This window comes from Dysidea avara, chromosome 11 (assembly GCF_963678975.1).
Source record: "Dysidea avara chromosome 11, odDysAvar1.4, whole genome shotgun sequence".
In the NCBI taxonomy this organism is placed as follows: Eukaryota; Metazoa; Porifera; class Demospongiae; order Dictyoceratida; family Dysideidae; genus Dysidea; species Dysidea avara.
The window spans coordinates 280,050-295,099 of NC_089282.1; the positions used below are offsets into that span (position 1 = coordinate 280,050).

Here is a 15,050-nt window from a genome sequence, read left to right on the forward strand (position 1 = left end):
TTCGTCTCTGTACCCCCAAGGAGATGGAAGGCATTAGTCTGCCTTGCATTGGACAAGTGGTTCACTATAGTTTCAATCTCACGTTTCGCCTTCACCTGGCCATGGACGTAGGAAGGGTCTGGCAGACTAAACTTACCCAACAATGAATATGCCTGTTCATGGAATCTGATGACGCAAGTTGCACCTTGGTAGAGGACTGCAATAGTAAGTTACGACCATTTAATTAAACGCCTGTATTATACTCCGTATTGTCTCTGTACACATTGATTTCAGTTCTGTTGTTACTGCTTTGTAGGGCTGTAACTTCAAAAGTGCTTGGCTTCTAGAGCTGAAATATCAGCTTACCATTCCTTTGGCTTTCTAAAGAATGTAAATTCAAAAATATGTAGTAGTACTAACTTGTAGGGTTCATGCCACAGCAGATTCGGTCACAATTATTTGCAGCTGCTTGCTCTTTGCACATGCTGATTGAAAACACACGGAAATTTTAAACTGATATAAAACAAATCCCCCTAGGGGGATTTTTTGGGACTTTGGATAATTTATGTTGTTCTATGAGAAAAGAGCTTTAAAATGATACCAAACTTTCTTTTATACCATTTTTTCCAGGTTACAAGTTTCATCTATCAGATTATAAAGTTACCATTCTCTTAGCTTTTATAATTTTCTTGTTAAATTTAAAATATACTAAAACTGCAAAATGTACAGTTGATTGATTCATCAATTCATGAATTACTAAAATTGCTAAATTTATGTGCTGATTTCATCAATACATGACATCACCACTAAATTTAGTGAATTGCTAAAATATGTCGGCTTAAGGTAAGCAAGAGAATAAAGGCATGAACCAAGCTCAAATCAATTACCGAATAACCAAATGACCTTACACTGTACAAAAGTACACATTGAGTGAAATGTATTGTAGGGTGTGTGTGTGTGTGTGTGTGTGTATGGTAATTTTACTAATTTACAATATTATTCTAATTAATGATCACTACTTGTAGTTCTACTGTCATCCTCATTCAGTTCACTAAGCATAACATAATCATTTGGAGGACTAATGACCTTCTTGCGGACATAATTGTAAAATAACTGTTCAGCATCTTGTAGGATCTTATCCAGATCCATCTTCATTGCCAAACTGCACAACAACAAGAAACAACAAGGAGGTAACACAAGAGTACTAAACAACAAGGAGGTGACACAAGAGTACTAAACAACAAGGAGGTTACACAAGAGTACTAAACAACAAGGAGGTTACACAAGAGTACTAAACAACAAGGAGGTGACACAAGAGTACTAAACAACAAGGAGGTGACACAAGAGTACTAAACAACAAGGAGGTGACACAAGAGTACTAAACAACAAGTGCTCAAAGCTTTGGCCATGGTTTTGGAGAACAAGTAACTACACTCCACAAACAAGCCCTGCCCACCTGTTCACACAAGTATAAAGGTCCCCAGCCTCAGGGGATTTCATAAACTCTTCTTTGTGTAGCAACAAGATGGCTACACACACAAACACTTCAAATGTGTAGTCCATGTTGTATGACTTCTGATCAGCACGTACACTGCCACCTAGCAACAGCCAATCAGAACAAAGTCAAGTATTGTACAATGAAGGTTGTCTGGTGACCAATGAACAAGTACAATAACATTTAATTAACCCTTCGAAGTCCAAATTACAAAAATATGAACATTATTATCTACCAAAATCCAATATATAATAGTTATACGGGCACAATGTGGAGTCTATGAAATTTATAAACCCGAAGGCCCGGGCTGTAGTGCACGAGCAAAGCGAGGGTGCTACTAAGGGCCTTCGGGTTTATAAATTTCATAGACTCCACATTGTGCCCGTATAACTGCTTTAGACTCTATTTCACATTACACTCACCTCATCCACGGCTGTTTCTGCTGTAGGCTCGGCAAGAGCGGCTGGTTTTCTTGCGATAATACTAGCGCCATGGCAACTATGCGTCCTCACGTGACAAAATAATAGCGCTCATTAAATCACTGCCAGCACGTGAACAATGCATAGCGATTGGATAAACCTAGATTTTGAGCATATGTTATATTGTGCCTGAAGGCGTGGAGTATATTAGAAAACAAGGTGGAGTATATGAGATTTATTACCCACCCAAACAGCCTAAATAGAGTCTAATTAGGCTTTTGAGCACACTTCTCTATAACTTATAATAACTCTACTATCATATGAGCTATAAGGACTTAACTACCGTTGCTTCACCACAAAACACTCAATCAAGTTATCACCTCCATAGAAACACGTAGATTGTATTTCGGAGGCTCCAGATACACATAGTCAGCTTACTGCATGGTATTGCCCTTTTTGTCCAAACGTCAGCATAGTATTAAAAAGCAGAATAAAATATATGTCTCACATGATAAACCCGCCTTTTTTTGTCTACATTTAAAAAGGTTGCAGTGTGCTTTAGTTATCCGTGGAAAGAATGAGTCAGTTATTACGGTAAGTGCTCAGTGGCACTGATGAAGATAGAAGAGGAGTTGTAGAATGGGCATTAACCCTAGCAAGGGACACCCTAAGAGAAGAGAGAAATCATGAAGATCACAAACCTGAAGACTCCTTCGATGGGTCTAACCCAAGAAATTCTCTACGGTTGGGACTGTCTGCCAACCTTAATGGGTCTCACGTCAACTGTGATGGGCAACAAGCCTCATTAGGCTGCCCTAACACAAAACTTTCAGCCTCACAAGGCGGAACAGGATTACCAGTTTCATCAAATGGATCTGAATCAAATGGCTCTGTGGAACCAGCAGCTACTCACGAGGAAGACACCACAAATGGCAATGAGGATGAAATAGAAGACGATTATGAAACACATGAGCCAATAAATAAACGGCAGAAAATAACCGCTGACTCTCCTGACACGGTATTCGATCCTTCTGCCCTCATTACGGCAAAGGAAGGCACATTCTTTGCCCATCCCGTGGTAGTTAAGTACCTAGACAAACGCATGAAGAAATATCTAGACAAGGATGATGGCAAAACTCTCAAAAAGGAGCATCCGCAAGGTCCCTGTTGTAGATAAATATATCAAAGATTTCTTGGGGGTACTTTTCCCAAATGCTGTGGACGCAGAGCTTGCTAGAATCCAGGCAGCTGTCCTCAAGTCTGTTAATCTCCTGACAGACAGCGAAGAGGCAGATGGTTTGGACCTAGTAGTACCAGTATCCCAGGTGCTAATATTAATCCAACATACCATCTGCCTAGTGGGAAATGCATCCGAAATAATCTCACAAGTACGACACTCCAAGATCTTGGAGTTGTGTAACTCCTCATGGGCCAAATACTGAGAAGGCGAGTTCCGTAATACCGATGGTGCCCTGTTTGGTGACGATTTTTACACCTTCCTGGTTAGTCGTGTTGAAAGAGAATCATTGCTTGCTAAGGAAATTGCCATCACTAAGCACAGCAAGGTTGACATCAAGGGCAAGGGATCCTCTGGTAACTATTACAGGAAGGACACCCATGACCGGAAGTTGTTATTTCGAGGAGCAGCAGCAGCAGCAGCAGCAGCAGCAGCAGCAGCAGCAGCAGCAGCAGCAGCAGCAGCAGCAGCAGCAGCAGCAGCAGCAGCAGCAGCAGCAGCAGCAGCAGCAGCAGCAGCAGCAGCAGCAGCAGCAGCAGCAGCAGCAGCAGCAGCAGCAGCAGCAGCAGCAGCAGCAGCAGCAGCAGCAGCAGCAGCAGCAGCAGCAGCAGCAGCAGCAGCAGCAGCAGCAGCAGCAGCAGCAGCAGCAGCAGCAGCAGCAGCAGCAGCAGCAGCAGCAGCAGCAGCAGCAGCAGCAGCAGCAGCAGCAGCAGCAGCAGCAGCAGCAGCAGCAGCAGCAGCAGCAGCAGCAGCAGCAGCAGCAGCAGCAATTCAAGCGGCAGTAAATCCACTTTTGTACAGTCATGCACTACACAACACCTAAAGTTAGACACACACTTAATAGGTTTTCACACATCATGCCCACGTTTAGCATACTTCAGGCACAATTGGGGAAACCCCTGGATCCTCCAGACCATCCAGGGTCTCATGCTAGAGTTCACCAGCCAGCCATCCACTACACAAATATACCAAACACTGTTAGACACAGAGAAGTCTTAGGCTTTGATATTAGAGGTGGAGAGACTGTCAGAGAAAGAAGCAAACGTCCTGCTATGTCAGATGTGAAGACAGCCCCTTCTTGGTAGTGTCCAAACTAGTTGGAGCATGGCACCATATCATAAACCTGAGGGAATTGAATTGCTATATTAGCACCCCTCACTTCCAAGATGGAAACAATCAAATCAGTGAAGGGTGTAATCCAAGAAGGAGAGTGGTTGACCAGCTTGACTTAAAAGACGCATATCTCACTGTTCCTGTCCATCCAACTTTTCAGACGTATTTAAAGTTCCAGTGGCAAGGTCAGCAATGGTAATTCAGAGTGCTCCCTTTGGATTGAACAGCGCATCTTACTTACACTTTTACAAAGCTACTGAAACCAGTAGTAGAAGTTGGGCATCAGGATCATCCTGTACTTAGACAACATGCTTCTAATGGCCAATCTTGCCACTGAACATTTTCAAACAGCAGTACAATTGCTGAAGTCTCTGGGGTTCATCGTCAATATCGAAAAAAGTGTAGCATCTCCAACACAACAGATAGAAAGCTTGGGCTTCAACATAAACTCATGTTCAATGTTGTTATCTTTACCAACACAGAAGCTGACATCTTTAAATTCTTCAAAGCACATGATGGCCCTCAAAGAGGTCACAGTGAGAAAATTGTCTCAGATACTAGGGACAATGGTGGCTGCACACCCAGCCATTCTCAAAGCCCCCCTGCACTACAGACAACTAGGAAGAGTCAAGTTATCATACCTGAGACAGGGGTATCCATTTGACCACAGACTACCAACCAGTCAGGCTATCAAAGAGGACTTGTCATGGTGGGTAACACAGGCTCATTTGTACAATGGCAGGTCTCCATTGGGATGTAACAATAGAATCGGATGCGTCTATACATATTTTTAAAATTTATTAAGGCTTTACAGCACAAGTGCTGAAGGTCTGTAGGACACCTGGTCCTACAGCCTGTTCAAAGTTGTTACAGAAGTGTGTTTGAAAAGGTGGAGAAAGGAGAAACAATCCATGACTGGACCTGGGCAGCCTCGAACCTGCAGCCATCCGATTAATGCTCGAACGCTTACAGGAGTCTGCCAGGTGGTCAGAATGTTTTCTCCTTGTCAATTTACTATGTTTGGGTGGGGAGCTAGCAGGGTGAGAACACAGGGGGGTCTTGGCTGTCTACAGAAAAGACATATGATATCAACTACTTAGAATTGAAAGCTGCCTTTCTAGCCTTGCAGTCCTTTTGCTCCCAACAGAAACTCAATCACAGTGCCCTTGCGTCTAGATAACAACATCACAGCAATAACATTTGTAAACAGAATGAGGGGAGTCACTCCTCATTGGAATCACAAATCATTAGACAGTCCTGGAGGTCCTCAACAGAAGCATCTTACTCCAATGCATGACAACAATGGGATAGCTGGTGTCTTGAAAGGAATGCCGATCCATTTTCAGCTCCTGTAAGTGATGTTCTGGAGTTCCTGTGCGAACGCTTTGATGCGGGAAAGAAATATCGCACTATTAATTAACTCTCTAAGATCGACAATTTAAATAACACATAATGATGTAGATGGTGTAAGAGTAGGTCAACATCCCCTTGTCTCCAGGTTTCTCAAAGGAGTTTATAACACCCGACCACCAGCTCCCAGATACTCCACTACTTGGGATGTAGACTCCTATCATATTCGTCAAGCCTCCTCGACAATGAAAATCTCTCTTTTCAGATGCTCACACATAAAGCAGTTATGTTGATGACTATCACGCAGATAGGTGTTCAGGTCTGGCTGCACTAGACCTGAACTTCAGATCACAGAGGGGAGAGAATAGTATTCACCATCCCTGGTTTAACTAAATCTGGAAAAAGTGGTCCCCCATTGCAGGCCTTCTAGCCGAACTTCTCAGATGACACTAAACTATGCCTGGCAAGCATTGATACCTGTCTTCACAGCACACTCAACAAGAGGTGCTGCCACCTCTAAGGCTAACTCAGCTGGAGTTCCCATCTCAGAGATTATGAAGGCAGCTAATTGGTCATCATCCTCCACCTTCTGCCGATTTTACAACCGTTCTGTCAACAGTGGACTGTTTGGACAAACTGTTCTAAGGAGCAGACAGTCAAATACTGGTGAGTTTTGAACAGTACCATGCAGTAAGCTGACTAGGCTGCTGAAATGTATCCGGAGCCTCCAAAATACAATTACAGATTCCCCAAGGATTGAAAATCCGACATGGGGAGGATGAATTGTATGAGGAGGCGAAGGATACATGGAAACAACATAGTCAGTTCCACCCTGCAACCCATCACCTTATATTTATAACATTATTTGATGAGTTAACTAAACTGACAATGATTTGTTGTGTACACTGTTATATAACTAGCTATATAATTTACTTGTATCAGTGGCCCTACAATATATTATATCCTATGTGTGATGATGTATTTTACTGCTATAATGATGTGATTGCAATCGTTGTAGATTAGTAACATGTACTTTTTCTTCGCATCCCAAAAAAGGCGGGTCATGTGAGACATATATATTTATATTGCTTTTTAACACTGCGCTAATGTTTGGACAAAAATGGCAAAATACCATGCAGTAAGCTGACTGTTGTTTCCATGTATCCTTCACCTCCTCATACAATTCATCCTCCCCATGTCGGATTTTCAATCCTCGGGGAATCTGTAATTATCAAAATTTCCTGTTATCATTTTACATTATTTTAGATTCTGTCTCGTACCTTCATCCTTGATGCTGCTATGATGTTAAAATAAAATCATTTTGACCTTCATGTGTTGCTGAGCCCATGACATCACATGATCACATGACAATGGAGTGCAAAACCAAAAATGGCTCCGAAGTTTGGTGAAGAAGATGTCCGCAGTTCATCACCTCATATACAATTACTCAGTAAAACTTTTACATACTATTTTAGTGCATTACACAAGCTCATTTCATGTACAATAAGTTGTAGAACAGCAGAACAGTAGCACTCAGCTTATACTACGCATCATTGTACACAAAATTAATTCTGTTTTAACACATAAAGTCTTTTCAGGAATTTGAAGGATCAATGCTTGAAAGATGTGTGGTCAGTGAGAAGTATTAAGGCTACAGTTCTAAGCCTGTCTAAAAACGTGTGTCAACTATGAAGTGTTTACTGCAGACATGGGGCCAAGTACATGAGTACTTATACTTAAGTACACTTAAGTACAAACTTGAAAGTACTTGTACTTCACTTAAATACTTTCTTAATTTCCCCAATGTACTTGTACTTATACTCAAGTACTTCACTAAGTACTTGTATGTACTTGAGTACTTAAAGTACTTTTAAGTACTTGTAAGTACTGCAAACATTATACGTAGTTTGTACACAGTGGGTGTACAATGAGAATAACAAAATTGTATGATGGTGCAATTTACAACTACTTGCAATTTTTCTACTGCCTTCCCCAACCATACTATGTATCATGTTGCCATGATTAATGATGTCATAACTTTCTAGCAAACAAAAACAATGTTGCTGTTTAAGGCAGTGCATTTTAAGAGTTTAAGAGAGAGAATGGTTGACAAAAACCTGAAAGTATCAACCCCTCTAGGCACACTTACATACTACAATACACTGAATACAGCATATATTTTACTACAGCAAAATGTACTTGTACTTTACTTAAGTACTATCTTGATTGCTGCAGGAGTACTTGTACTTGTACTTGGAAAATTCAAAAGTACTTGTACTTTACTTAAGTACTATCTTGATTGCTGCAGGAGTACTTGTACTTGTACTTGGAAAATTCAAAAGTACTTGTACTTTACTTAAGTACTTTTAAATGTACTTAACCCCATGTCTGGTTTACTGCACAAAGGAATGAGTTTTCCTTAGCCACAAGATTGTCATAATTCTGGACAAGACATTGCCATGTTGTTTGAAATTCTCATGAAAACCTCATAAATACTTTCTTACCATGAATTCCTAGGGAACTATTGTTTTGTGCAGCAGTGACACTGACATACTAAACTAGTTTCTTGGTTACTTGTACAATTCTGGGTTCCTAAGCAACCATCATGTGATTAACAGTGGAGACAAGAGCACCATGTGATTAGTGATGTGTGATAATAAGTTACGATAATTGCATCATGGTACAATAGTTATCACGATAGTAAATCCAAATGATAAGATGCATAATGTAGCACTAATTTTACTTATTTTCTATGAATACGGGTAAAGGCATATCCTGTATACCTGAATGTATATATGTCATGCCAAAATACAGCAAAGTTCAATCTCAGAAAACAATTAGAACAATAATTGAATAAACAAATGAATGCTTTAATTGTTTGAGTAATTCTGGCGAGGTAAGAATGTATAATATTGGTGCTCACGATAATCACAAGCTATTATCATATCACGATAATGAACCACTGCGATACGATTATCACACTATCGATATTATTGCACATCACTACATGTGATCCACAGCCACACCCACCTTCCTCTTGGAATAATTTGGCAGCTTCCTTGGCGCTCTCCTTCATGGCCTGGTCAGTGGATAACTCCAAGTAGCTGCTACTGATCACTTCAAATACCCTCAGGCTATCCTCTAGACCAAACTCTCTCTTAAAGGATAGTAGTAACCACCTGTTACCATAGTGACTGTAGTAAACTATATTAGAAACTGTTAAGGGGTAACCCTGTTACGTACATGATTGGGTGGAGTATTTTTATAGTGAGGACCAAACTAGTCAGTTGATGACAATGTACTAATCCTGTCAACTAATGCTCTACAGGTTAGTGGTACAACCTCATTAGATGGTATTTGAATGTACATAAGCAGTGACAATGTGCTGCTGCTGCTGCTGCAATGGAAGCTTTCAAAGAACTAGTTTACATACACACAACCTGTAGAGTCTACAAAATTTAGTCATTAGTACTATAGTTTGTGACAATTTTATGATATCATTATCATAACGAATTTCAGTATTGCATGCTGACGTTGATTTTGATATATAAAAATATTTTTTATAAAGTTGTAGTATTTTGGTCAGTAATTATGCAGTCGCACTAGAAATGAAGGTCAGTTCTGTGCAATTTAGTCATTTTAAAAGCTTATCTACCAGTTTCCTTGTTAGTAATGGCTGTAGTGAATCTACTGTATTTAAAGCATATTTATAACTATCGACCACCCACATAATTAATCACACACCCACTCAATTATTAATGAAATCACGATAATTACTAATTATCAATTGATATTGTAAAATCCTGATATCACACACTAGATCCTACCTCAAGTCCTCAGGTTTATAAATTCCAAAAACTATTATTTAATGCACACCATACTGACCTGTGACAAAAGAGATAATCTTTACATTCTGTGTCCTCAAAGAACTCATACAGTTCAGGGTCCATCTCTTGTACCAGCTGCCGTACTATACCTATATGAGGATCATGTGATCATGTGGGTGATGTCACATGATGTAATGACCACACCCACCAACTTTCTTAATCATCACATCCTCAGCAAAGTCCTGTTTCTTCCATTCCATGTATTCAGTAAAGGCCCAGTAGCTGTCTACTTCATTATGAAATACTAATAGGAACCTCGCTAGTATGTCATTCATGCCTTGAGAGTATGATAGTCCTTTTAAGGGGTGTGGTTATGATGTCATCAATAGTCAGATTAGCATATAATATAAAAAACATTGTAAAACTTTTGTATTGTCATATTGAGCTACTTGTATTGTCATATTGAGCTACTTTTATATACTGAGTTTCAATATAGTCACTTGCTATCAACACACAGTTGTATAGCAATAATGTTGACTTCAGTTCTGTGCAGTAAAAAAGCTAATGTAATTGTTTCCCACACATTACTCTGTGCAATAGTTCTACACCACACAATTATTCTTCAATATTTTACTGTAGTTGTTTCCCGTTCACCTATGCCTCCACAAAAATAGGGATGAGCCTGAGCATGGGCAGATCTAGGAGACACTGTTAGGGGGGCTAAGGGGGGACAAGAAGTTATAGGATAAAACAGTGTTTATTACACTAACAGGAGAAGAATGGAACTCTAGTACACAAGATTATATCATTCGCATAACTTTGTTTGGTGATGAATGAAGGACACACACTTTCTAAGACTCTAGTTGGATATCTTCTGAGAAAATTACACCACCTGGGTTTGAATTTGGGAGCATTTTGATAGCATTCAGCTAACAAAATGTAATGCTTTGCAAAGTATATAAAAATTTGTTAGCCTATCCTCTGAGATAAAATTTGTTTGATAAAAGTGTACTAGCATTGTAAATTAATGACATTAAAATTGGTCGACTAAAAAAGCTAAACTGGTCGACTAGCTAGCGTTAATAAATGCTAGAGACAACTCCTTGGGTACTACACCCATTCACCCTCATCTTACACACACGTACTCACACTTTGTTAAAATCACATGTTTGGGTTGTGGCGCACGCCACAACTATTAATTATCTTTCAAGAAGAACAAAGAAGTGAATGAATGATGAAAGCAAACAGCATGGTGCAGTGGACAGAACGTAATTGGAACAACAGATTCATGAATCCGCCATCATTACCTTGACTGTCTGAAAATTCTGGAGCCGTACACCTAGTGCAACCAGGTATTACAGCAGGCAGACGAAATCCAGGTGAATTTTGAAAATCTTAAAACTCACTGTACATTGAAACATTCGACTTTTCACTTTGTTTAATCAAGGTACAGCAGTACTAATGTATCCCAGGTGGTTTTTTCAGGTAAAATTTTATTGCAAGGCTGTTTTTTTAAAGTGCAAAAAAAAAATTTAAGAAATAAAAAATTACGAAGCCATATTATTTCTTACCAATCCCTAATTATCAATCCCTGACAATGATACATAGAAGAGTATTGAGTTATAAATGTTAATTTTTAGTTATCGTAAGAGGATCAATTGCAATTCAAATGATACATCCTTATAGCTTAGTTGGTGTCAGTGGGGATGGAGTGATGTTTAGAGACAGAGCTACTGGTAAGCATTACACACTCGCTAGTACTCAGGATCACCCAATCAAAGTGCTGAAATGTGACAAGTTCGTACCTCTCCATAATAAATGTATGGTAACAGACTTGTTCTTGCTGGAATCAAGATCACTTTTCAATAACAGTTCCAGCAGTTACCATAGTGATACAAAGGATTTAGTGGCAGAAAATTTTGTGTAAATAATTTGAATTTGCCAAAAAATTCTTTTCAGTTCTATATGACACAAGTAACCACCAAAATATTGTCCGCCAAAATTCTTAAATCACCAAAATTGTCTCCCATATCAAACACTACTAAGTGTTTTGCCAGGTGGCCATAGTTACAAGGGGATGGGAGTGGGTACTGGCTACAGCTATCAAATAGTCATTGGCTGCATTGACAAAACTTAAAATGGCTAATTTTAAAATACTATAAATAACAAGTATAAGAAAAAATTAGGAATTTTAAATTAGATTAGGGACAGTGGATAGTGCTACAATAAAAAGTACTGAAACAAGCTGGATCGGAGTAGTATGTAATGTCCAAATACTGTAAAACAATAAGAAGTGAATATCCCTACTGTGCTAATTCCAAATTTTTTCTTATACTTGTTTGTAAATTTTTTTTGCAAGCTCATGACCACTAAATAGCCTGTCACAATATTTTAAAAGAGTTAATCATAGCACTATTATACTAGTTTATGACTCATACAATAACAACTGATCAGTGGGCGTGGCCCTGCAGACAAAAAATGGACATGTATTCGTGCATACCTATGGACTGATGAAGCGTGGCTACCATATGTCTACAGACAGTAATTTACGTCAGTGGGCATAGCTCACGAGAGAAGCAAGGCTACGCTATGACGTGTAGTAACATGTCCACATTTAATTTAGCACATGGGGTCAGACCCAAATAATCTGTAAAGCGGGACCTGGATGACCCAACTTGGTTTAACATGGTAGAACCTTGACTATTGGCCATGGTAAAGAAGGATAAAAGGTAAGACAATAGCGCAAGCATTGTATGTTTATCAATATATTAAAGGTTTTTTAAGCGAACTAGAAACGTTTCTGAGAAAGAATTAGGGCTGTAGCTGTAACCAGTTTTCCGCTACGCTTGACTGAAGGCGTCAGGCGGCAGGCAGGCAGGCAGGCAGGCAGGCAGGCAGGCAGGCAGGCAGGCAGGCAGGCAGGCAGGCAGGCAGGCAGGCAGGCAGGCAGGCAGGCAGGCAGGCAGGCAGGCAGGCAGGCAGGCAGGCAGGCAGGCAGGCAGGCAGGCAGGCAGGCAGGCAGGCAGGCAGGCAGGCAGTAAAAAATTCCATTGAATAATTAAAAAAAAAAAAATTTCTGTAGCAACTTGACGGAAACGTTTCGGGTTGATCTGAAGACACTTTTGGGCTTGGTTTTACCCAACCAATACTGTCATGTCGTTGTGAGGAAAAATCGCAGCAGGTTTATAGGTTATATTATATCACGGATCACCCCTACACCTTCGATGTCCCTACTATACAGTGCTATCGTACTGTATGATTCACTAAATGTACTCCTTGACAATCAACACATCACTATCAAGTCACAATCAACACTATCAAGCCATAATCAATACATCACCATCAAGTCACAATCAATATATCACTATCAAGTCACAATCAACACATCACACAACTCACCAGGATGGAACATTGCATATATCATTAGTATCACGTGGACCTTACGTAAGTTACGATCATCTCTGCAAGAAACAAGGAGGTGGGGCTTGTTAGCTTATTATAGCCAATCAGAGCAGCTCACTTGAAGTAGTCAAGGAAACGGTCAGTCCTCAACACATCCTTCAAGATCACTCTCTTCACATGAAGGTAGTGTTCTAAGTTGACATCTTGATGTTGGGCGTATACCTGTAATAGTAGCCACACCCCATAATAAGAGACACACTCCCATAATAAGAGACACACTCCCATAATAAAGGCACAGCCTATACTGTCACATACACAACAAAGAAGTCAATGTTTGAATTTGGGATCACAGAAATCAGTGTATCTTAGCAGGGAAGCAATTACACATCAGAAGGCTCAGTTTCATATCAACATGTAATTGGCATAATTACAAGGATATGACAGGGGAAGCCATTACAATGACCTCCTACCTTAGCAGGGAAGTCAAGGATGGTCAGCAAAGCTGAGTCATCATCATCTAAATTAGACAATGAGGCAGGAGCTTCCTCATCCTCTGCAGCTGACATGTACTCCGGCACTCTCCCAAGGAACGGATCACCTGAGACAACCATCGTCTGGTCTAGCACCTTCCAACGGGCCTTGAGGGCTCGGTAACGAGACAACCTCTCAAGATCCATTGTCTTCTGTTCCCTGTGATGATGTCACCAACAATGATATCATTATGATGTAATCACTTACAGTACAGTAGAGTGGAAGGGATAGAGCTTGTAGAGGAACTTCCATACTTCAGGACGTATGTCATAACCTACTCCACCTAGTGAAATAATATTAGTGAGTGTATCTGTGTATATGTCCTGTAGCATGGCCACCAGACTTCATAACATTATCATCTACTGTAACAACTTGTATAGTAAGTAAATATGCCTTTCTGTATGTGTGTATGTCTGTGAACACACATTAGGGCCGGAACAAAGCTTCGGAACCTTCGAAGGTAGTTGTAACCCTCCAAAGCTTCATAACCATGGTTACTGGCATATCTAATCAGTCAAAAAACCATGTGCTTCCTGGAAGCATGCAACTATCATTGACAAATTTTGGTATATTTACAGTTGTATTAGAGCCAGTACTACAACTGCTACATAATAATATTATGGGTATACTCATCAGCTATGATTAGCAGCTTGTATATATATATATAACATGTGACTGTCACATGTAGCATGAACATCTGTGGGGAAGACCATGTGATCATGAATAAAATGTGGACACCTCCATTTATATTAGTGTACACACATTTAGACCACTGAAATCAGGACACCTCACTAATAAGGACACCTTGATAATCAGGACACTTGTCCATGGTCCCATTTGTATTAGTGTACACACATTTAGACCCCTGAAATCAGGACACCTCACTAATAAGGACACCTTGATAATCAGGACACTTGTCCATGGTCCCATTTGTATTAGTGCACACACATTTAGACCCCTGAAATCAGGACACCTCACTAATAAGGACACCTTGATAATCAGGACACTTGTCCATGGTCCCATTTGTATTAGTGTACACACATTTAGACCCCTGAAATCAGGACACCTTACTAATAAGGACACCTTGATATCCAGGACACTTGTCCATGGTCCCATTTGTATTAGTGTACACACAATTAGACCCCTGACACCTCTCTCTATATTAAATGATTTGGAATGGTATCTGAAATTGAAGAGGGTATCAATACACATGACAGGTAGCCCACAATTTACTGATAAAGTACACTGAAGGTTGAATCAAGGACACATTATGTTTCTAGGAGGTAGTGATGTGATCCCATAAATAGTAAACTGGTTTATAGCCTGTCATAGATAATAAGATCCATGGCCTAATCCTGAGATGTACACTTCACAGGTAATGGGAGAAACATTTGCAAACACCTTATAACGCCTACAATAGTTCCTGAACTAATAGCGTGTGTACCGAGCTAGGTGCATACCCTGCATGCGATATTGTACCTTCAAAAACAGCTTTACGCATATTGATCTCATTCACTAGTCTACCATCTGAGTCAAAGAAGCCCTTCCATTGATCACGAGACAACGAGCCAGCTCGCTGAGTTACTGCTGACCCAGCTGTAGCCATCTGGTGTGCCTTAGTTAGAACTATAAAGGTATTCTATTATTTTCAATTCATCACTCGCTAATTACGCGAAGTTCAAATTTTGCGAATCAAA

General features: G+C 40.1%; 1 protein-coding gene across 2 annotated transcripts; it reads right to left on the reverse strand.

The window, feature by feature from the left end:
• Positions 1-853: 853 nt before the first annotated feature.
• LOC136238204 (TBC1 domain family member 15-like) lies at positions 854-15,005 on the reverse strand. 2 transcript variants are annotated; one of them, XM_066028554.1, is made up of 10 exons: positions 14,833-15,005; positions 13,561-13,636; positions 13,293-13,512; positions 12,941-13,044; positions 12,820-12,881; positions 9,629-9,775; positions 9,479-9,569; positions 8,624-8,772; positions 1,436-1,577; positions 854-1,141 (listed from the first exon to the last, which is right to left on the reverse strand). In XM_066028554.1, the coding sequence occupies exons 1-10, from the start codon at positions 14,957-14,959 to the stop codon at positions 985-987; spliced, it is 1,275 nt and encodes a 424-aa protein (XP_065884626.1). In that variant the 5' UTR covers positions 14,960-15,005; the 3' UTR covers positions 854-984. The 2 variants fall into 2 exon arrangements, with proteins under 2 accessions (XP_065884626.1, XP_065884627.1); XM_066028555.1 differs by lacking the exons at positions 854-1,141; positions 1,436-1,577 and adding an exon at positions 8,420-8,574.
• Positions 15,006-15,050: the final 45 nt, after the last annotated feature.